The following is a 23,328-nucleotide window of genomic DNA, read 5'->3' as shown; positions in this document are numbered from 1 at the left end:
GAGCCGAGTTTAACAATGCGCGCCAGTCGTTTCTTTCTTGTGCTAACCGGCGCCAGTTGGATACACCAAATGAAGTGAAGTCCTTCTCCACCTGGTATTTCCAACACAGGGAAGGCCTTCCTTCCTTCTCTGCTATCACCAGTTGGTACTACATTGAATACTTTCAGAGCCGCGGCGTGTGTTTCCATTCGGACGACATGACCCAGCCAACGAAGCCGCTACGATTCATTGGCGTAATTGTCGGTTTTTGTCCACACTTCTTCCATAGCTTTCCTAAATCACAAGAAAATGTCTTAAACCGCAAAATTTTTGACAACCTTTATAGATTCAGAGTAGGCTACTTTAATATCGAAAATATGCTACGAGAAGATCTTTTTTGCGTACTTACCGTTGGCGCACTTTTCTTTCTCTCTACTCCGATTAAATTCATTAAAGCTCGTCAATATTTTTACATAGTTTAGATTATTAATTTGAAGCGAAATTAAAAAAAAAATAGTGTTCTGATGGCAAGTTGATACATCAATGGCAAGCTGCTGCGTATTTCTTTTAAATCCTCAGTTATAAATGCGAGTCAACTTAAAAGTAAATACTGAAGCAAGGCCGCTCAAACATCACCCACGCAACTAATATCGAATGGCCTCCAAGTAATTTTTGATTTGGCTTGGAAATTTGCAGTCAAAATATTTAGTACTCTTTTTTACAAATGTTTATAGCTTAAAACTATTTACTCATATAAGAACTCAGACAGCAGCTATTAGACGTTATATTAACTTTAAACTTCTAATGCTTATACCAAAGTTTCGTCCGTACCAATGCGCAAATCAACAAAAAAGAGCACACACACTACAAATATGTCAAGAGCGGTGGGAGTCAGCGACTAATGGCAGATGGACGACGAGACTTATACAAAACATAAATAAAAGGAATGGCAGACAGTTCGGGAAAGCCGAAACCACTGAATGCATCTAAGGAGATGCACTTGTTGACGATGCAGATCACAAATTCTTGAAATGGGAGAGATGGGATTGAGATGGTAAAAGCTGTCGAGGGCAGGCTGGGCCCCCTAAGGGCAGACAATGTTTTAGAAAAAATGGTTGAAAGCTGAGAGAATTGGGAACTTAGTGGCATGCACATGTAGGACTCGCTCCTGCGCGCCAAAAAACTTTACATGCACAATGTAGATGAGCCGATAGCATGATACTGGCTCGAAATTGGCGACTCTTGACGCAGGGCAATAGAAGAGGTAGTCTTCATCAGAACGCCTATTTACTTGCATTTTCTCTGTCTTCGATGAAATGCTAGCGTAGTTGCAGTGCAGAGGAAACATCCACCACTCAACGCAGCAGAGAACGGTCGGTGTAAGGGCGAAGGAATTTTAAACCCTACCTCACCGTCACAAAAAAAAAACAACAAAAAATACCAAAGTTTCATGGGTATTTTATAGGTTCTCTTGTTATGCCCTGGTAAATCTTTAGAAAAAAAATGTTTGCTTCCGAATTTGTGAAATTTACCTTGAACCAATAAATTCAACTGAAACTGAATTCAACTTAAACTCTTTATAATGCAAACTTTTCCAACAAATTTAATATATTTTTTGATTATGAGTCAATATTTATATTATTAGGGTTTGTAATGATAGATCTAATAGTTAGTAAATGTAATAAAAGAAATATTTAAAAAATGTGTTTGAATTTTTGAAATTACCATAAGGCGTAGTTTGGACTGTGGAATAAATGGAATGAAAGAAAAATTAAAAAAAAAAGGTTCTAGATTTTTTGAAAGTACCATAAGGCGTAGTGTGGACTTTAGAGGTAACTTTAGCTGATTTTAATATGACGAGTCCTCTCGGTTGGCAACAAGTTCGATGTCTATTGTGTACGTAAATCATCAAGAAACAGGTTTTTTCTAAAGTGGTCACCCCAAAGCTAACCTCCAAGTGCAATTTTGACGGCGATATGCTTCCGGCATTCGGAGACTTCTTGAAAGTATGAATATATTGGCATATACACCTCGTTCACTAACTACATAACTAAGACTAATTGACAAATTTTCAAAAATTATTTGTTTCTTATTTGATTTTTGTACTTTATTCATTATTTAAATTTTTTTTTTGTATTTTGAAAAATCGACACTTCGTTCAACAACTATATCACTAATACTAACTGACAAACTTTGACAATTTTTTTGTTCCTTCTAACATTTTTGTTCATTTTCTCCATATAACGAATATTTAAAAATTTTTTATATGGAAGCTAGAATCAAACACTGTCACCAAAAAATTATGAAAAATCAATGCGATTTTTGAGTCTCTTCAAACTTAAACTTTTTGTACTAAAATTCAATAGGCTAACTCTACATACGCGACATTTTTCTAACTATTCTGATAAAAAATTTTTATGAAATTTTTTTTAAATTTTGTTTTTTGTAATTTCGTAAAAAAAATTTTTAAATTAACTGAGAAACAAATAAATAGTGAAAACTGGTCAATGTAGCGTACGCAATTTATATACTTTTATACCTACTTACTCGTACATATGTACATGTCTATATTCCGTTACTTATTTCAAATTGAATTTCCTGCAGGGCAGTAAGGTTTGTATATATTTACATTTATATGATGGGAAAAAGTAGAAAAAAAATCAACAAAGCAGCAACCGATCGTTGAGTGCTAAAGTTGTTGTACGTATATGTGTGTATGTATGTGTATACGTAGTATGTGCGCACAAGTATTGGCTCGAAAAAGTCAGTAGAGAGGTGAAGTTTTGTTGTTTAAATACGACACCTTTAGTTATTGGCTGAGTTTGGCTCAAATCGGGCACTGGAAGCGGGTAAATGTGTGAAAGTGAAGTGCCTTTGTCAATAATAATGCGAGTTGTATTGTTATAAATTTAGATTGAAGAAATGTCGAATTTGAAAAGTTTCGAAAAACTTTTTCTCAAAAAAAGAAATAATAAAAAAACAAATGAATGTTAAATGAATCTCCAGAAAGTTGATTGATGCGGCATTTTGAAGTTGGTGAATCATAAATTTTGGTTTTTTATTATCAATTTTTTTTTAATATCCGACTCACATATGAGGCTTTTGTGTAGCATGCAAGCTGGCTCGCTATGTTGGCAATGCGTTTGAGCCAGCCACTAACCGCATAAACCAGTTTCTGCAAGGCATTTATTTGTGTATGTGTGAAGTGGGAGCCGCGCGTGAAGTTGGAAAGACCAAAAAAAAAAAAAAAAAACACGTCAATTTTTTAGTAAAATTAACAAAGAAATACAAAAAAAATTTAAATGAAAAACAAGATTAAGAAAAAAATATATTTTAATTTTTTAGTAAAATTAACAAAGAAAAAAAAATTTTAAATGAACACAAAAATTAAGAAACAAATTAATTTAATTTTTAAGTAAAATTAACAAAGAAATAAAAAAAATTTTATATATAAAAAAAAATTAAGACAAATCATGAAAAAAAAATTTTAAAATAAAAAAAAAATTAAGAAAAATATATATTCATAAAAAATTATTATACATAAAAATAAAAATAAAACACCAGAAAAGTTAACCAAAAAATCAAAAGTAATGCGTTAAAACTTGCTCGGTGAACAAGAAATATTACCCACGATAATATTGTAGGTGAAGTAAAAAGTTCTCAATGTTCTCCGCTAGATTTATTTACTGACCCATATCTCAGGATGAACAGGACGAACTCGCCCGCAAATCTCCTGGCGCTCTAAACTGCGAATATTCAGCTCGATTGTGAAGTTAGTATTGTTGTACGGAAGTGAAGCATGGCTGGTATCCAACACCATCACACAGAGGCTGCAATTCTTTGCCAACAAATGCCTCCACATCATCTGTAGAATATTCTGGCCGAACACCATCAGCAACAATGCACTGTGGGGTTCAACGAGAAAATGGATAGGTCACAGGTTTAGAAAACCACCAGATAGTATCGAGAGACTGGCACTGAACTAGAACTCGGAAGGGAGTAGAGGTCGCGGTCGGCCAAAAATACTTGGAGAAGCTCGATGTTGCGCGAGCTAGCAGATCCCGGCATCACAAGGGACGGTGCACAAATAACAGCGTACGATGAAAGAAAATTGTCAAGGCTCTGTGCCCCCGAGCGGAGTGAACAAGGAAACAAATTTCAGGACACTTTACACATTGTATCCGGTCAAGCTTTCCAGCAATGTAGAGGTGACAATAAGATTCGGAAAATATACAATTTTCTCTGACAGTTGTGATGTTGATGAACTCAGCTGTGTGCTACAGTGTTTCAAAATAATAGTAAAAAATTGAATATCCAATATAGTCTTTAGTACCACTATAGCAGCGGCTAAAGACGGGGCAGGCAACCAAAAAAGTGAGCGCTTTTTAAGCACCTAATACAGTTACGTTATGATAAATGGCTGCCCTGGCGAAGGGCCCTATTGGACAAATATTCAATATTCGAGGCGCATTGGGAATATAGGAATATGACCATGCACTTATGACGACGGTCGACGGTGGCTCACTTAGATGTGCGATATTTAAACCCGAAATATTCGCAAGCGTAGCGAAAAAGTGAGGGCCCAGATGTCTAAATCTTTGCCCTACGAGAGCAGGGGAGCTGGAAAAAGGTACAGAGATGATTCCACCTCGTCCTCCAGTCAGCTTCTGCAGAGACAATCCGCGTGGACACCTAGCGTACAATGTCCGGTAAGGATACCCGCCAGATTCGAGAGCTGCAGCTTTGTTAGCCTTAGAAATTCTCTCGAGTGCCCCCGAACTACCTGTGGCCAGAAGGATCTCGCGACTCTACACGTTTATGCACTAGCCCAGCGCTCGCTGAGTTGTCGCGGAGTAGACGACAGCTCCTCAAAGGAACTCCGATCTTCTCATTTTGCGTTGAGACCGTCTCCATGGTTCCCTGTTTAGCCAGCTCATCAGTCCAGCAGCTTTCCTCAATGCCGCTGTGACCGGGAACCCAAATGAGTCAGATATCGAAGTATTCGGAAGCAATAGAGAAAGAAGCCAGACATTCACCGACTAATTTCGAATACACAAACAATGAGCCCAAGACCCTAATAGCCGCTTGGCTGTCGAAGTAAATATTTACATCCTTTACAGTAATTACCGAAGTGAGCAACTAGTCCACTGCTTCCTTAATTGCAGCTACCTCCGCTTGGAGGACGCTACACTGGTCCCGAAGCCTAAATTTGAGTTTGATAGAGAGCTCCTCGCACAATACTCCACCACCAACGCTTGCGTTCAACTTCGAGCCATCCGTAAATATGTTTTCCATGCCTTACATTCAAATGGTGCAGCCTCCACTCATACCTTGAGGCAGCAAGCTCTGACTCCACCGATTCCATTCTATTTTAGTAAGCCGAGACATCAAAAATGTTGATAGAATTATAGAAGTCGGCGGTTCTAACGGGCCTGCGGGTATTCAGTCCATTACCTTGACGTTGAAGAGCAATCTGAAGATTATTTGAAAATATTTGCATACAAGTAATTCATCATCATCATAAATTTCTGGCGTGTGGTTCCAGTGTGGAACATGGGGCCACAATGAATTTTTTCTTTCTTCGGGTCTGTTTAGCGCCGATCTCTTAACTGCATTCCAGCTCAGTTGCATGACGCGAGTTTCTGACTCCAGCAGTCGTCTCCAGGTATTTGCTGATCTTCCACTCCTGCCGCTTCCTGGGGGGTTCCAATCAATGGCGGCCCTTATTAAGTAATCATTTCCTTTGCGTAAAACCATCCAGCCGATCCAGCCCCAATTTCTCTTTCGGATGGCTAATAATATTGACTTCTGCTGGATTCTGGCCCATAAGTCAGCATCCGAGATAATATTTGGTCAGAATATTTTGAGAATTTTCCCAAGACATCTGTTTACAAAAACTTGTAATGAGCTTGTGTCAGGCGGCGTCGCATTCTATTTCCCAAACATAAAGTAAAGTCGACTAAAGTCGCAGTTTTGTGCGCCGTGAAATATGTGATGCGTTCCAAACTGCTTGCAGAGAGCCGAATGCCACCACCGCTTTCTTTATTCGGCTTTTGATATCATCGCTCATACCTGTAGAGATCGATATAATGACTACTTAAATAGGTGAAAGATCGTACATCCTTGGGATCGATGTCATCAATTGAGAAATTTTGCGTATTTCCTGTGTTTATAGTCATGACCTTGGTTTCCTGGATATTGATCTTCAGACCGGCTTTCTCAGCGGCTTTTCGCACTGCTTCTATCTTCGCTGCCATATCAAGATAGATGTGGGACGGAATAGAGATGAATATCCGCTAGGCGCTCTTGCCGTCCCCAGGTAATACTGCCTCTAGATGACGAACATTTTTTTATGGCAAAGTAATTAGGACTATATTAATTTCATCGTCGAAGCGAAGCGGGAAAAAGTTGAGAACATTTTGCTTCACCTAATACGCAACAAAAAATTGTCAACAAAATAATAAAATGTGACTCAAAATGAAGAAAGGAAGGAGCATGTCTCTCAGACCATCTTTGCTGAATACAGTGCTTCCGGAGATCGGATTTTTTTTATAAGTTATCAACATTTTATTTTAATATTTTAGCCTCGAAAGTGCAATTAATTCATCGAAAATATCTGTATAAAATGAACTCAATTAAAATTCCTGTCCTCAGACTTCTACAGTAGAATTTAATGGGGAATCTTTTTGTGGTAGATTTTAAACTTCTAACTCCTACTTAAATGATCACTTTTGACCCGTTCTTGATACGTCTCGTTTTCGCGCCTTTTATATTTAACAAATTCACTATTCACTATAGAATTCTGAAACAAGAGATGAAAAACTGTTATTGCACTGATTGTTTAAAAATTTAAAAAGAAAAATTAAAAAAATAAAATGTATTAAAAAAAATTTGCTCCGGAAGAAGTCACCCACCTTGCATATAAATCAGAAACCGTCTACAAGCAAGCAGTCGCGCTCCAACGCATGATTTCACACACATGAATACCAACGCATAATATATGCATGTGCACGTGTACCTGTATAAGTCAAACCTTTTATACACCGCTGATCAGTTTGGATGAATCATCAACATCAACCTCGCATCGCTACCAACCAACAGCCACCAATTAGCCAAACAATTAACCACACATTTACACATTTGCTTACCAAAAAAAAAACTCTTCTATGCATGTGTAGGTGTGTAATCAAGTGACAAAACACGCAACAACTAATTTCATTAAATATTTATTTGGAACTCAGGTGCGAGTAAACAAATCGTAAAAGCTGTTTTCTATTCCATTTTTGTAGTGAAAAAAATACAAATAAAAATATAAATAAAAATTCAAGAAAAAATACAAAAAAAAAAAAAAAATAACAAAACCAAAAATAAAAAGTACAATAATATAAACAAAAAATTACAAAACAAAAAAAAATTGTAGCACCAGCAGTGAAACCAATTGACAAAGCAAATACGAAAGTGCTCTAATTTCAAGTTAAATCTTTTGTTAAAAATATCAGCGAACAGCATCACAAGAAAACCCTCACTATGACTATCGCGTCAGGTTCTACAGCCATGGCCCTACGCTTTGCCTCACTGTTGCTGCCTACTACGCTGGTCGTCGCCAAGGCAGCTTCTATTGCCAAAGCCGCTACAGCGCACGATTGTCAGGGCAAGATTTGCAAACCCATTGAGGAGTACTGCTCGGTTTTTCTCGAAGGCTGTGATCAGTGTGAGCGTATTTGTGATCCAGATTCGCACAATTTTCAACCGGATTTGTGCGCGAGAGAATGTGCCGGTAAGTGAGTTATCGATCAGGCTGACCAAATTGAAAGGTAACGGAAATCTAAAATGCCTAGATATTGGAGTAATTCGAAAAAAAAAACATTCGGACATATATAAAAAACTCTTGAATTAAAGTGAATGTCTACGTTTAGTAAAGCAGTTTGCAAATTGTAGAGGCTTATAGCGGAAAAGTTCACGAAACATTATTTAATAAAATTTTCAAATTTGTAGCTTCATTGAATCATTATTTAATTGACTATTTGTTTTTATACCAGTTCAATAAAAAATTAGTCGTTTTTTTTTTCTTTGCCAACCCAGCCAATCTTCACTAGGTATTTATTCATTTAATGCAAAGAGGCTTTAACTAAAAAAAATTGTATTATGACACTCTTGCAGGAGTTGACCGATATATCTATTTATGGACGCAGCTTAAGCTAGTTTTTCAGTTAAGTACACCGTAAGTAAAGAAAAAATCTTGCATTATTATAGGGTCTATCACCCTCTCTGATGCATTGGTGCTACATGGCAGTAGTTAGACCGATATTGCTGTATGGGGTCTTAGTATGGTGGACTGCGACAAGAAAACTGACATACTTAATGCCACTGGAAAGGATTCAACGACTCGCGCTGCTCTGTGCTTAACAGGAGCGATGAAAACCGCTCCAACGGCGGCGCTGGAAACGGTACTCAGCATGCCACCTATTGACCTTATGGCGGTTAACCTGGCAGCGAAATCCGCGAGGAGTTTAGTGGTTGCAGAACCTTCGGACACAGCTCAATAGGAAAGTGGAGTTCAGGTTGTACAGACTACATGACTCCGTTCTTTAGTTGGGAGAGAAGGTTTCGCACTACAATTGAAAAGGAGGGATGGCACAAAGGCATGAAGCCTGGCCATAGAACTTTTCACAACTATACAGACGGCTCTAAAACTTTAGACGGAGTGGGAGCGGGTATTTACTGCTCAAAATTAGGGATAAGGCAGCCTAGGTGCATATCTATTGGGTACCTGGTCACAAAGGCATTATGGGGAACGAAATAGTAGATGAGATAGCAGAAAGTGTTGTTAGACTACCATTTGGACAAGAGAACGACATACCAAAACCGCTAAGTACTAATATATATACAACGAAATGGATGACCACATGAAAAAAAACTAGTGGGAACATGCAAAACAGCAAAAGTTATGTGTAGAACTAACGACAAAAAACTGTCTCAATTCGTACTTACGCTCTCGCGAAAGGACTGCAGAACTATCATAGGTATGCTAACAGGTCATAATCTATTGGCTGCACATACGTACAAGATAGGGATTGCTAAAACGGACAAATGCAGGAAATGCAGAGAGGAGGTTAAGGAAACTTTAGAACACCTTCTGTGCGTTTGTCCGACATAATATAGCATTATTAAAAACGCGTCTAAAATGCCTGGGAGCCCCTTTGTTTGAAGGTCTGGAGGACGTCGCAAAAGCGGAAAAATGTCTACGTTCGTTCCGAAAAAACTGCTTTTGCGGGAAGTAATGCTTCATTATTACCTTTTAAAGAAAAGTGCAGCTGAAACGTGTCGCTTATTGATTAATATTTACGGTAATCATGCTCCATTAAATACAACTTTCCATTAAATACAACTTTAAAGAGTAGATTCGAAGCTTCCAAAGTGGCAATTTCGATATGAGTGATAAAGATCGCGAAACGAAACCGAAAAATTTCGAAGTTACTCAACTGCAACAATTATTGGATGAAGACGCATGTCGAACCCTTGATGATATGTCTAAAGAGTTTGACGTTGACAGATCAACCGTCGGTAAACGTTTGCAAGCGATGGGAACGGTCCAGAAAGCAGGCAACTGGGTGCAACTTCAATTGAATGAAATGGATATCGAGAGACGTTTGAGATCCTCCTTGAAGGCAGAAAAGTAAAGGTTTTCTGCATCCCATCGTCACTGGCGATGAAAAATGAATCTATTATGATAACCCCAAGCGTCGAAAAAGTTGGAGCCTGCCAGGTGAACCAGGTCTATCGGCAGCGAAAAAAACTATTCATGCTTGAAAGGTTATGTCGTGCATCTGGTGGGATTAGAAAGGTGTCATCTGTTATGAACTCCTTAAACCATCTGAATCCATCACTGGCGATCGGTATCGACTGCAACTAATGCGTTTGAATCGAGCTCTCAAAGAAAAGTGGGCGGAATGGGATGGTAGCCATGACAAACTGATTTTGCTGCGTGACAACGCCAGGCCACATCGGTCCTGAAATATTTAATATAGTACGGCCGACATTGCAACTTCCTGTCCCTTTTCCAATATGGTCGAATAAAAACATGCCTGCCGATTGGAATTTAAATGTGCTCTGTCCAATCCATAAGAAGGTGATCCTGTAACCTGTGCCAATTATCGCGGGATTAGTCTTCTAAATATCGCCTATAAGGTTCTTTCGAGCGTATTGTGTGAAAGGCTGAAGCCCACCGTCAACCAACTGATTGGACCTTATCAGTATGGCTTTAGACCTGGAAAGTCTACCATCGACCAAATATTTACAATACGCCAAATCTTGGAAAAGACCCATGAAAGGAGAATCGGTGCACACCATCTTTTCGTTGATTCCAAAGCTGCATTCGACAATACGGAAAGGAGTTACTTGTATGGCGCAATGTCTGAATTTGGTATCCCCACAAAACTAATACGGCTATGCAAAATGACGTTGCTCAACAGCAGTGCCGTCAGAATTGGGAAGGACCTCTCGGAGCCGTTTGATACCAAACGAGGTTTCAGACAGGGTGACTCGCTGTCGTGTGACTTCTTTAACCTGATGTTGGAGAGGATTGTACGAGCCGCAGAACTTAGTCGCTCAGGCACAATATTTTACAAGAGCGTACAATTGCTGTCGTATGCCGATGATATTGACATCATCGGCCTTAACAACCGCGCTGTTAGCTCTGCCTTCTCCAAACTAGATAAAGAGGCAAAGCGAATGGGTCTGGTGGAGAACGAGGACAAAACGAAGTACCTCCTGTCTTCAAACAAACAGTTGGCGCACTTGCGTATCAGCACCCTCGTCACACTGTTGACAGTCATGATTTTGAGGTTGTGAAAGACTTCGTTTATTTGGGAACCAGCATTAACGCCGATAATAATGCCAGTCTGGAAATCCAACGTAGAATATCTCTTGCCAACAAGTGATTCTTGGACCAAGTAGGCAATTGAGCAGTAAAGTCCTCTCTCGACGAACAAATCTAACGTATGGCGCAAAAGCGTGGACGATGACGATCAATGCAATCAGCCCTTATTGGAGAGCGGTTCACTTCTTACGAGAGCATCGCAAACTGGCTCAATGAATGGATCAATTGAAAAGAACTCGAATTTTTCGTCACAGGAATCCGTATGCTGCCTGAAAGATGGAGTAAAATTATAGCTTCCAATGGCACATACTTCACATAATATCATGTAAAGGGTTGTTAAATTTCAAGGCCCGATATTGAATGTGAACCACACCTAAACGTCAAGTTTTTTTCTGCATTTCATTTGGCATTTTTTAATTTCAGACTAACTCAATTTGAGCCATGGAAAGATACACAATCGAGCAACGCGTTAAAGTGGTGGCAGAAAATGGCAACAGTGAATGACCAATTTTCGAAGAAAATCATTTTCAGTGATGAGGCACATTTTCACCACAGTGGATTCGTCAATAAGCAAAATTGCCGCATTTGGGCGAATGATAATCCAGCCGAAAAACTAATGCACCCACAAAGAGTGACTGTTTGGTGAGGTTTATGGGCCGGCTGCATCATTTTTTCCAAAATGAGGCCGGTCAGGCAGTTACTGTGAATAGTGTTCGCTATCGTGAGATGATAACGAACCTTTTATGGCCCGAATTGGAAGACATGGATGTGGACGATATGTGGTTTCAACAGGACGTTGCCACTTGTCACACAGCTAACGAAACAATGGCTCTTTTGCGCGAAAAATTTGATGGCCGAATAATCTGACGTCGCGGCGATGTCAATTGGCCGCCAAGATCATGTGATTTGATACCGTTGGACTTCTTTCTTTGGGATTATTTGAAACAAAAGGTGTACGTCGATAAGCCAGTAATAATTCAAGAGCTGAAGGATGAGATAATTCGGCACATTAACGGCATAAAACCTCAATTATGCCTCAGCGTTATCGAAAATTTGGACCATCGAATAGAGGTGTGCCGCCGAGGCCGCGGCTGTCATTTCGCTGATATTTTGATACCAATATTATCATAGTAAAGAGAAATGGCAAAAATTTCCTAAAAAAAATGTATTTTCAAATCAAAATCAACACCGGCCCTTGAAACTTAAACCCCCTTTATTAGTTTATTGTTTAAATAATTCGTAACTTTGGCTAAGAAAGGACGGAAACTTACTCCTTTAGCCAATAAATAAGTATAATGGACAATATTTTTCAATATTCTGTGCTTTTATAATAATTTTAGAAGATACATAAGGTGTTTTTTTATAATTCATGAGACCTCTCGATATTGATAACTATGGTCTGGCAGCCGATAAACTGACATTTGACAACTTGACATTTCTATTCCGTTTGGCCAGTCATCATGAATCGTTTAACGCCAGAATAATGCTTCCAAATTGTGAAAATTTACTTTATCTTCGTGAAATTCATATAGCGCAGTGTTGAAGAAGGCGCACTCACTTTGCTGGCCTTTGCCGTTCGACTACGTGGACAATTTTACGCAAGGATCTTGGCTTACGTGCCTATGAAATACAGCCCGTGCAAGAATTGAGGTCAAACAATCATCTCTTGCATTGCATTTTTGCTCATTGGACTCATTTAGAATTATTGGAAAACTTATGGACAAAGTCCCGGTGGCCATATGCCGGATATCAAAATAATTGCCATGAAATTATTTACCAGATTATAATAAAAAAATCATTCTCACAATATTTCTGTTTTTTATTATAATTTCAAGTTCTCAAGCTCTTAAAAAACACCCCCTATATTGTAATGAAATAAAGTCGATTGTGCTGGAGGTGGCCTGTTTTAGGGTATAGGAATATGAAAAAACTTCACAACCCAACCCTGCTATCAGTTGAGTACCTGAAAAATAAACAAATATATGTAAAAACTCATACAACTATTTATTTTGAAATATGGTTTTCTCCACTTACTAAATTGTTTATCAGTTAGTACTACATTTTTGTAGACTTTTTTCCTTCAACACTTGCAAATTTTTCTATCATCACGTCATTTCCTCTACGTGTAGCAGCTTTGCGCATACGCTTTGAAGTTATATTTTTTCTCTATAAGATGTCTCCTTATAATTCAATATCATTCATGCAAGTTAGTAAACAGAATTTGCTTATACTATCGAACAAAGATAAACGGAAATATTAGCATTCAATGTTTCACACACCTCAAACAGCTTCACTATTCATTTTCCAATGGCCTTTCAGTAAAATCATGCAATAGCGGCAATTCTACTTATTTTACTCTCCACAAAACTACAGAAAAAAGTTGCATAAAACACAGCAACTATTTATTTTTTCTACTCCCATTTACCTACAAATTTTCGCTGTTAACGGCAGCTCGAATTGCATTGCACACCAGACGGCGATTTGTTTGCATTACTGGTGTGATTTCTTTTTTCAACAAAACGTTTTTATTTGCTTTTCATTTTTCGTTTCTTTTTTTGCTTTTCATTTTTTTTTTGCTTTTATTTTTCTGCTTTTTTATCAAGTCACATTCAATTACTTTGCGCATGAATACGAAAATTAGGAAAATGAGAAGTGCCGCTTGCATTTTTTCGCGTGTTAAATTTAATTAGATTAATAGGAATTTTGAGTACATTATCGGTAATTCAATGCTAATAACCTCCAGAGAGCATTGGAAAATTGTCTTAAATTTAATAACGAAAATATGCAGAAATAAAATTTCTATAATATTTGGCGCAGTGACTTCAGTATAGTAGCTGGAGGATTCTGAAACATCAAAAGCACGCGAAATATATTAGTTTCCAATAGACTGCCTTGTCTGTATTTTATATCCCCGCCACACCAATACAGCTCTGCAAAATGGCATTGAGCAATACCAAGGTTCCGTCAGAATTGGAAAGGACCTCTGCAAGCTGTTTGATACCAAACAAGGCCTCAGACTGGGTAACTTCTTTACCCTGATGATGGAAAAGATTATTTGAGCTACAGAACTCAATCACTCAGGCACCATATTTTATACGAGGGTTGCCTTTTATAGAATATTTCACGCCTTTGCCGTGAGACGAGCCATAATTCGATATTTTTATCGAAAAATTTGATATTTTTCAGCAAAAACTTGCATATAACACTTTTACTTACGAGTTGTATTTTTTTTTTTTGTTTTTGATTTTCGTGAGTTGAAAAATGCATCTCGCCAAAAAGATAGAAAAATAGAAAGGACAAATTTTCATGCGACAAGTTATTACGATTTTCCATCGAGATAGGAGAACACTGATCAACTTACTTCGACTGTTGCCGTAGCAGCACCAAACTTTGCCTTCACAGTGGTTGGTACAAGGAGGCTCACATGGAGGTTGATCGTGAATTTCGTAAAGGCCGTCGAAAAACGGTTTTTGTGCCAGAAACAAAGTGCCACAACAATTGATAATGCAAAATTATCTTGTAACATATCACATCTCGTGAGGCGTCCTTGGTTATTAGTGGAAGCAGCATATATTCAAAACTGCATGAATATTTCGTCGTCTCGCTGGATAACGCATAATTTGACAATCTCCCAAAAAAGGACTCGTGTCGATTGACGTAAAGAAATGTTAAAGAAATTCAGCCGTGGTGGCGCAAAGCACATCTATGACATCGTAATAGATGACGAATCTTTGATCAATGAATATGCGTCAGAAACAAAGCAGCAATCGGTAGTACGAGTGCACCTCAAAGCCAATGGTCCCATGTTTTTTTAGGGAAATCTGGTCATGTCGCTACTTTGCCACTAGAGAAACTTAAAATAGGCAATTCTGAGTGATACATAAATATTTATTTGGCAGTAGTTTTCGGAGCATTAGGGAAAACTAGCCACTGAAATCGAATCAAGGTAGTGCGAGCTCTCACGCATCGGCTCACAAAAGACAGTTTTTGAGCACTCAAAAGATCGAATTAATGGGTCATCCACCTTAGAGCCCTGATTTCGCATGAAATGATTTGTTTCTGTCCCTCAACATCAAAAACGACTGTTAAAACAGAATTTCAGTATTTAACATTTCCAAGTCGTCAGTCACAGCGAGTACGGATCTTCGAGCTACTTGATGCTAGATCCTCGATTCATATACTTAAATCACCTACTAAAATCGAACCAATGCACATCTAAAATACGTACGTCGTACTTACTGTTAGGGCCTAGTGGACCTGTTTCCGGATGGCGCGTAGTTGGATGGAAGCTTTGACGGAGCAGTACATATTATGGGAGAATCTCCCTATCAAACTCAATATCAGTCTACCGGGCCCCCGCAATGTGTTCCAAGTGGAAGTAGCTGCGATCAAAGAAGCAACTGAAGCAGGCAAGTTAATGTTGTCAAAAATACTTGATTAGATGCACAGGGATTGAAAATTAACGGCGAATACCTGACTTTTCCTTCGATCGCATCCGCAAACATGCTCAGCAAAAAACATGCTGAGTGTTTGAGTTACCTAGACAGTGGACATGTGAGGTCCGCAAAGTAAAAGAATTAGGGGTACTTGTGGTCTGTGCCTAGAAAGATGAGCTTCTTGGCAACTCATCGGACAACTCTTACTGGGCAAGTGTATGTACAAACTTACAAGTTCACAAAATACTTCTGGTCACATGCGGATCGGATGCATTCGAGATAGCTTCTAAGGTTAATAAAGCTTCAGCTCTAGAATTTTGAGGGTGATCCTATTTGACTTTGCCCGCGAGGAGTGCATGCTGTGAGCTCGCTTCCTAATGAATTTCATCAGTAGCATGAAGCGGTTAACCCAACCCTAATCCAGCCAGCGTCTCGTCGTCAAACAAATTTAAGAAGAAACTGATTTATTTCTAAGAATATCATAATAAAAAATTCCGGAAACAGATCAAACATGAGAACTATACATAGATATCGTTAACTGTGCTTTGACAGCTAAGAATGCAAACTGTGTTGACATTTCTGTTGACTAAACTATTTCAAGTCATCATGAATCGTTTAACGCCAGAACAACGCTTCTCCAAATTGTGATGATTTACGTTGGGAAAGAAAATCTGTGCGCGAAGTTCATAGAGCGAAGTGTTGAAGGAGACGCTGAAATGTCGACACATCGCCGCTCTCCGCTTGTTGGTCTTTGTCCTAAGACTAGATGGAAAACTTCACGGAAGGAACTTGGTTCCCATAAAATACAGCTCATGCAAGAATTTAAGCCAAATGATCCTCGTTTGTGTCGAATTTTTGGTGACTGGGTTCATTTAGATTTATTATTCAGATTTATTGGAAAAAGTAGTCAAAAATTTCACTGATTGAATGGATCATGTAACTCGTAGTCGTGGCGGACATATGCCATATATCATATTGAAAAATAAATGTAATGAAATTTCTACCAAATTATAATAAAGAGCAATCATTCCAATAATAATTCTGTTTTGTATTATAATTTTGAGTTTTAAAGCTCTTTTAAAAACACTTTAATTTTATTTTCATTTCCGAATGAACCGATCCACTTTTAATGTAAATTCTCTATATAATTTTTAACGAAATGTGTTTTAATAATAGGCTTTAAAAAACGGTCCACAACTATTATTACGCCATTTTAATCTTTTGTACGATATTTTTCAAATTTTATTAGTTGCGCAACTAAGTTCTCTGTTTTTTTTTTTGTTTTTTTTGATGAAAATATAACTTTATTCTGAAAAAATGGTTACTAGTGAATCATTGAAAGTATTGCCCATCGCCGGCCACTACTTTTTCCCATCTTTCTGGTAGATCTCGTATACCGTCGCGGTAAGCTTGTTCATCTTTTGAAGCTATCCACGGATCAAGCCAATTTGTGATGTCTTCATATGAATGGAACTGCTGGTCAGCTAGGCCATATGCCATCGATCGGAACAGGTGATAATCGGACGGCGCAATATCTGGAGAATATGGTGAGCGGGGTAGGATTTCCTATTTCAGTATTTCAGGTAGGTTTTAACGGGTTTGGCGACGTGACACCGAGCATTTCATGCCTCTCTGCGTATTGCAGCCGCTTCTCGCGCAGTGCTCGACTCAATCAATTGAAGTCGACATGAATTGAAGTCGATCCCCAGTGATGGTTTCGCTTGGTTTTAACATTTCATAATAAATAACACCAACTTGGTCCCACAAAAATCGTAGCATAACCTTAGCAGCGTGTTTATTCGGCCGTGGCGACGACGTAGAAGCATGACCGGGCAGGCCCCACGGCATTATTTTCTTTGGATTGCTGTAATGAATCCATTTTTCATTACCCGTCACGATGCGATGAAGAAAACCCTTCTTTTTTTGCCGCTGGGGAAGTTGTTCACAGGCGAAAAAACGACGTTCAACATCCCTTGGTTTTAACTCATAAGGAACCCAAGTCCACTGCTTCTGAATCATTCCCAAAGCATGCAATCGCTTGGAAATGGATTGGCGGGTAACTCCTAATACTGAAGCAAGCTCTTCTTGCGTTTGACACGGATCCACATTGAGCAATGCCTCGAATTCAGCGTCTTCGAAGGTTTTTGACCTTCCTTCACGCGGACGGTCGTCAACATTAAAATCACCGTCTCATCTCTCATCTCAGCACGTTGTTTCACTCAAAGCAGCATCTCCATAAACTTTTTGTAGCTCTGGATACGCTTGAGCCGCCGTTTTTTTGTCGAATGAAAGAGGAAAGTCAACAGTTCCCGCAAATGACGATTACTCGGCACAAAATCTGACATTTTCACAAAACCAAATGTATATAATACCAAAAAAAAATCACTAATCTGTCGAAGGAGTTTGTTTACCATATGTCTAAGCTTGGTTTATGACGTTTAGGTTATGTTAGAATCGACTAGCACACACCGCTGGCGGCATCTATTGACAAACAGCGGGAACTTAGTTTAGTACTTCTTATAAATTGTAGGTATATTTTCACTACTTTTTCACTTTCTTGAGAGTTTTACTCCAGAAGCCACTCTTCCTCTTCCATTTAGTCTTAAGGGTAACTCTTATGCGAAACTTCTTCTCATTCGCAGGATTTCGCTAAAAAACAATAAAAGTTGAAATCGTTCACGTTGATCGCCATATTTTACCAATAGGAAATCTCCTCTAGAAAATCGAAGCGTCTGCAAGGTGGCACAAAATTAATCACCCTATCGAAAGACTTTTGTATTTTTCTGAAATGGCGTAGTAAGGCTGCAAAACCAGACGAGCGCTCCTTTTCCAGGTTAAAGTCAAAATAAAGATTTTCATAACCGAAAATAATTTTTGTATTTAGTAGAAAAGTTGCTCAAAAACAAATTTTGATTAATTTTGCGCCAGTTTGTAGCATTATAGACGCTATACAAAGCTTTGTACAGATATTTTCATTGATAAAAATTCTGTGTTTACTATTTTTGTTTTCACATCGTCTCCTCATATAAAAATTTAAATGATTAATAAATCAACTAATAATTTCACCCCAGGATACTCGCACTCATCTCCATCCTCTATAAACTCTCTTTCAGACTACAATAAATACGATCCACTCAAAGCCGAGTTACACAGCATTCACGAGCAACAGAATACAATACTGATCCTACTGGTCGTACTACTCGCACTCATCGCAATCCGCTACATCTACAAATGCGTGCGGTGGCTGCGACGCAAGCGCTTCTGCACGTTGATGCTAAAGAAGCTGCATAAACAGCACGAAGCCGCGGGAGTGGAGGCCAACGGCAAAGATTTAGTAATCGGTGCGACAATACCGAATGTTATGGCAATAAACGGTGATATGGAACGGGCGCCATCTCAAATCTACAGCGTAACAGGTAAGGCGCAAGCAAGAAAGGTTTGGAAATGGAGAGGTGTCAGTTTGACTTACCATATAAATTTTGATTATCTATCTCTTTTCAGGGGCCGAAGGTTCAGTAATGACAATAACTACACCAGTAAGCACACGCTATCCAGCAGAGAACAGCTCAACACCAACAACAGTAGCGACAGAATATTCGTATGATAATCAAGCGCTGGCAGTAACGCCTGTATCAGAGAAACCAAATGGTGGCGTTACCCATGCCTTCTAATCACATGCCCTGGAGTTGGCAAGTGGAACGAAAAAAAGCATGGGGGGAAGGGAAAAGTGATGATGTGCGAAAATGTATTTAAAGATTTGTTTACTACTGCTGCTGATGATAGAAGTCATAATGGTACTCAATTTAATGAGAATCGCTAAGTGATGTAAATAATAATAGGTTAGGTGGTCATGAAAGTTATAATGAACGCTACTGGGCTACTGTATGCATACAGTGCTGGGCTAAAAAAAGCGCTTCATTCTGTTACCCAAGCACGAACACTTCATAATGTTTGATGGGTAAATTCATCAAAAAATTATTGCTAGAATTATTAAAAAATAGTAATAATAATAGAACTCGAGTGAAAAATCGCAACAGAGTGTATGAGAACGCGACTGCTGAAGTTAGAAAACTTATCGTTAATTTTTTTTTTTTTTGTTAATTTTATTTTGTTTTCGGCCGTCAAATTGGAAATAATTTTGGCACTAAGTTGAGGTAAAAGCCGAAAACTTCATAATGTTTGATGGGAAAAATCGCCAAAAAAATTGTTTTAGAATTATTAGAAAAAAACAAATGGAATTCGAGTGAAAAATCGCATCAGAGCCTTTTAAGAGCTGCTGAAGTAAGATAACTTATGGTTAATTTTTTTTGTTAATTTTATTTTATTTTTTGCCATCGAATTGTAAATTTTATACACACTAAGTGGAGCTTAAAGCCGAAATTCAAAGCAAACACACAATTTTATATTATCGAGTCCAACAGCCATAGCCGTAAAGCTAGAACTTCATATCAAGGGTTTCAGCCGCTGTGTCTTTGTGCGCTTTAATCAGCTGTAATATTTGTCGGCTGAATAAAGTACTTAAAACTTTTACGTCTGGGACTCTTGGTATGGAGTTCTAGCTTAAGATTTTGAGTATAACTTCTGCAGACAAAATATGCATTAATCAAATAAATAAAAGTGTACGCTTTCCGACCTTGAGCTCAATTTATTGTTAATAATATTTATTTATTTACTTATTTATTTATTATTTATTTTTTTATTACTAATTATTTATTTTATTTGGTGGGCAAAAACAAAGTAAACCTTTTTTTATTTCGCAACAAGTTTTCTAACTTCACCATCCATCTTCTTTATACACTTTGGTTCTATTTTTCACCCATATTATATTGATTTTCTTAAAAAATAATTCTAACACTAGTTTTTGAAGACTTTTCCTATTCGACAATATGAAGTGTTGTATTTACTTTGTTCCAATGCAGTAAAGCTGACGCATAAATCTCAAAAAAATCCCAAAATAGTTTAAAATGCCGCACCAGCTAAACTTTCAAATCTGCTCGGAAAAAGTGCTGTAACTCCCTCAATTTTGCTCTGATTGGCCTCCAATCTTTGACATATTACCTTCCAGTAAAAGTGCTGTAACTCCCTCAGCTTTGCTCTGATTGGCTTGAAATTTCGGTGTTTGGCTGAGCTCCCCTCCAATTTATAGTGTGCGTCTCCGTAAGGCGACTCCGAATGGCAGATAGTTTTATTGAGAAGCTTTTTAAAATTACCCCTAAAAGCATTCATTTTGTTCCTTAGTAAAATAGACTTTCATTATATTAGATGCAGTAAAAAGTTCACAACATTTTTTCGCTTTATATCGGGATCAAATAACTAAGATATACTCCTCTTTATTCTTCATGAGCGCGATAACCGCTTTCCTTGCTTCTCCGGCTCTCTAAGCTGGGCACGAAAAGTGAAATCCAATCCTTTTCCACCTTCTTTTCAACGGGAAGGAGATCTTCCCCTTTCTCGACTACCACCAGCTGATTTCGTATTGATTATTTCCAGAGCGAGAGCGTTTGTAAGCATTCGGACGTGTAGACGTAGCCAGTGGAACCGCTCGATCTTTATTCGCTGCACTATATCTATGTCGCTCTAAAGCGCTGACAGTCCAAAAAACTTTCACAGAGTCTGTTCTCTCAAAGGAGGACTTTCTTTTCCTCGGCCACTACCAGTTGGTAGCGCATAAAATACTTTCAGAGCCGAATCTTTTGTATCCATTTGGGTGGCATGGCCTAGCGAGCGGAGCCGCTGTATCTGTTCCATCGCCCTCGATAGTCATCGTCGCCAACGTACAAAAGCGCTAAAATCTAAAAGCGCAAAATCTTTCGCTCAAACACTCCAAGGGACGCCTGATTGGATGTTTTTATCATCTCAACTTCTGAGCCATACAATTGAGAGGGACTTATAAAGTGTTAGCTTTGTTCGTCGAGGGAGGATAACACCTACTCCCTAGAATTTCCTACTTAATCCAAAGTAGCACTTGTTGGCAAGTGAGATTCGCCGTTAGATTGCAAGGCTGAGATCTTTATCATATTTCATAGATATAATTTTTCTTACAGAAATGGTTTCAAATAGTTGTCGGACTAATCTTCATTTCTTGGGCAATGGAATGACGATTGAACTCAACGATTTCTATAATTATTATTATGAACATTCTCGATATTTTCGCATATCAGAGAGTAATCATTGGAGTCACGGCTTTGCTATTGCATTTGACGCATTTTTTGGCTGCCTGCTCCGAATTTTCACCTTGGCCGTAGTAGTAGAATGTATCGATTTTTCTTCCTTTTTCCCTACATTTTGAAACGCTGTAACACACAGCTGACTTCACTAACATTACAAAACTGTCAAGAAACGTTTTCTGAAGGTTAGGTAAGGTTCTCAAAATGCCTTCGCCCTAACAGCAACCGCCGTCTACTGCGTTGAGTGGTATGACCACTAAAACAATCCCTTCTCTTCTTTAGAGGCGACACCCTTCTACTAGTGGCTGTCTGGCTATGCGCAAACTGCCGTCCCCCACGGTAGCTTAGCGCTCAGCTTAGTCGTCCGATCCCGAAGGAGCGTGGACCTGCGTCGTTATGGGGCGACAATCTCCATAACGTATATTCAGAACTTTTTACTTCATTCAATATTTGATAGAGAAAAATAAAATGCGTTTCTAGCGTTCGCTTTCGAAAATTTTCTTAGTAAAGGGTATTTCATAAGACCCGCCCAGATTAGATGTTGTCTCAAAATAAAACCTGTAAACATTTTAATACAAAAAATGTAGATTCTTTCAGATTTAACTATTTTTATTCAAAGTAAGGTTCTTAACAATTTCATGTGAAAAATGGCTTCATTTAAATGACCGTCGTCGGCACCTCAACAGGTTCTCATACGGGGAATGAAATTTTCAGGGACTTGCACACACTTTATTGCATTGAACTCAGCAATCTCGATCCGAATGTTGTGATTCAGCTCTGCAATTATTGTTGACTTATTCATATAATCTTTCCTTTTCAAAAATACACCATAAAAAGTAGTCTACTGAAGTGAGATGGCATGATCTAGGTGGCCAGTTTATAATGTGGGGACGAAAACTTTTGCCCAACACTGTTTGCACAACATATCGCGTGTTCACTGGAAGAGTGTCATGAACCAAAGTATTGAGAAAACCAGATTTGCAGTTCTCAATCCGCTATGCCTCCTTAGGTAATAGCAAACACATTTTTTTTCTCATTACGCAATACTTATCTTAAAACTTCGTTTTGTAATATGACACTCTTGCAGTGGACTAGTGGAAAAATTCTGAAGTCATGATAAACATTTCAAATGTGATCACCATAAAGTTTCAATCGTGAAGGTAATAATTAACCGGTTGCAAATATTTTTTATAAACTCTGAAATTTGCTGAAATGCCGTTGAAATTGTGATTGCATCAAGTCAGTTGCTTTCATAGAAAAATTTGAAATATTATTTACAAGTTTCCACTTTTTTCTGAATCGTAGTTGACTCATACACCGGCGTGCTAACGTCAATTACACACTCAGTACTTAATATTAGTAATTTATTTAGCTTTAAAATTAATGAAAAACCGTGGATACGAAAAAAAAATTTATTGAATAAGCAAAAAAAATGTATTAATAAGCAACGAATACATCATTGAAGAAGTTATTAGCCACCTAAGCAAATACTTAGAAAAATTAAATTTGTTAAAAAAAAAAAACAAGAAATATGCAAATCGCAAAAAGCGCTGACAAATAGTTATTTTTTTATAACTGTCCAAGATATTCATTGATTAAATCAAAAACTGTAAAACATCACGTCCATTTTGTAAGTGATATTTGCTCGTTTAAGTAGACTGTAAGTTATGCTTCCATATACAAAATTACGTACTTACGATTTATTAAATATTTATATGTATGCATTTGATATGTATTACAATAAAAAAATATACATCTGATATTACGATGAAAAGTGGATTAATTTATTGTAGTTATATATGAAAATCTATGAAAGAAAGAACCTCTGCATGCGATTGCTCCGAAAAGCCCACAAAATAAGTAAAAC

At 38.0% G+C, this 23,328-nt stretch overlaps 1 protein-coding gene across 5 annotated transcripts; it reads left to right on the top strand.

Moving 5' to 3' along the window:
* The first annotated feature begins 2,781 nt into the window (after positions 1–2,781).
* Positions 2,782–23,230, top strand: LOC128863417 (protein grindelwald). Of its 5 annotated transcripts, none has more exons than XM_054102555.1 (4): positions 2,782–3,011; positions 7,269–7,756; positions 18,408–18,710; positions 18,796–23,230. In XM_054102555.1, the coding sequence occupies exons 2-4, from the start codon at positions 7,507–7,509 to the stop codon at positions 18,963–18,965; spliced, it is 723 nt and encodes a 240-aa protein (XP_053958530.1). In that variant the 5' UTR covers positions 2,782–3,011; positions 7,269–7,506; the 3' UTR covers positions 18,966–23,230. The 5 variants fall into 5 exon arrangements, with proteins under 5 accessions (XP_053958530.1, XP_053958529.1, XP_053958528.1 ...); XM_054102554.1 differs by having other exon boundaries at positions 7,221–7,756; XM_054102553.1 differs by having other exon boundaries at positions 7,158–7,756.
* The last annotated feature ends 98 nt before the right edge of the window (positions 23,231–23,328 follow it).

The sequence above is a fragment of the Anastrepha ludens genome, chromosome 5 (genome assembly GCF_028408465.1).
Source record: "Anastrepha ludens isolate Willacy chromosome 5, idAnaLude1.1, whole genome shotgun sequence".
NCBI classification, from domain to species: domain Eukaryota; kingdom Metazoa; phylum Arthropoda; class Insecta; order Diptera; family Tephritidae; genus Anastrepha; species Anastrepha ludens.
Note: the sequence above shows the minus strand (reverse complement) of the source record. Positions and strands in the feature narration are given on the sequence as shown.

Bases quoted from the DNA above. Each gene is read 5' to 3' on its own strand.
- LOC128863417 (XM_054102555.1), top strand. From the start codon at position 7,507: ATGACTATCGCGTCAGGTTCTACAGCCATGGCCCTACGCTTTGCCTCA. The intron at 7,757-18,407 runs GTAAGTGAGTTA...ACTCTCTTTCAG, and splicing joins GTGCGCGAGAGAATGTGCCG to ACTACAATAAATACGATCCA. The intron at 18,711-18,795 runs GTAAGGCGCAAG...ATCTCTTTTCAG, and splicing joins TCAAATCTACAGCGTAACAG to GGGCCGAAGGTTCAGTAATG.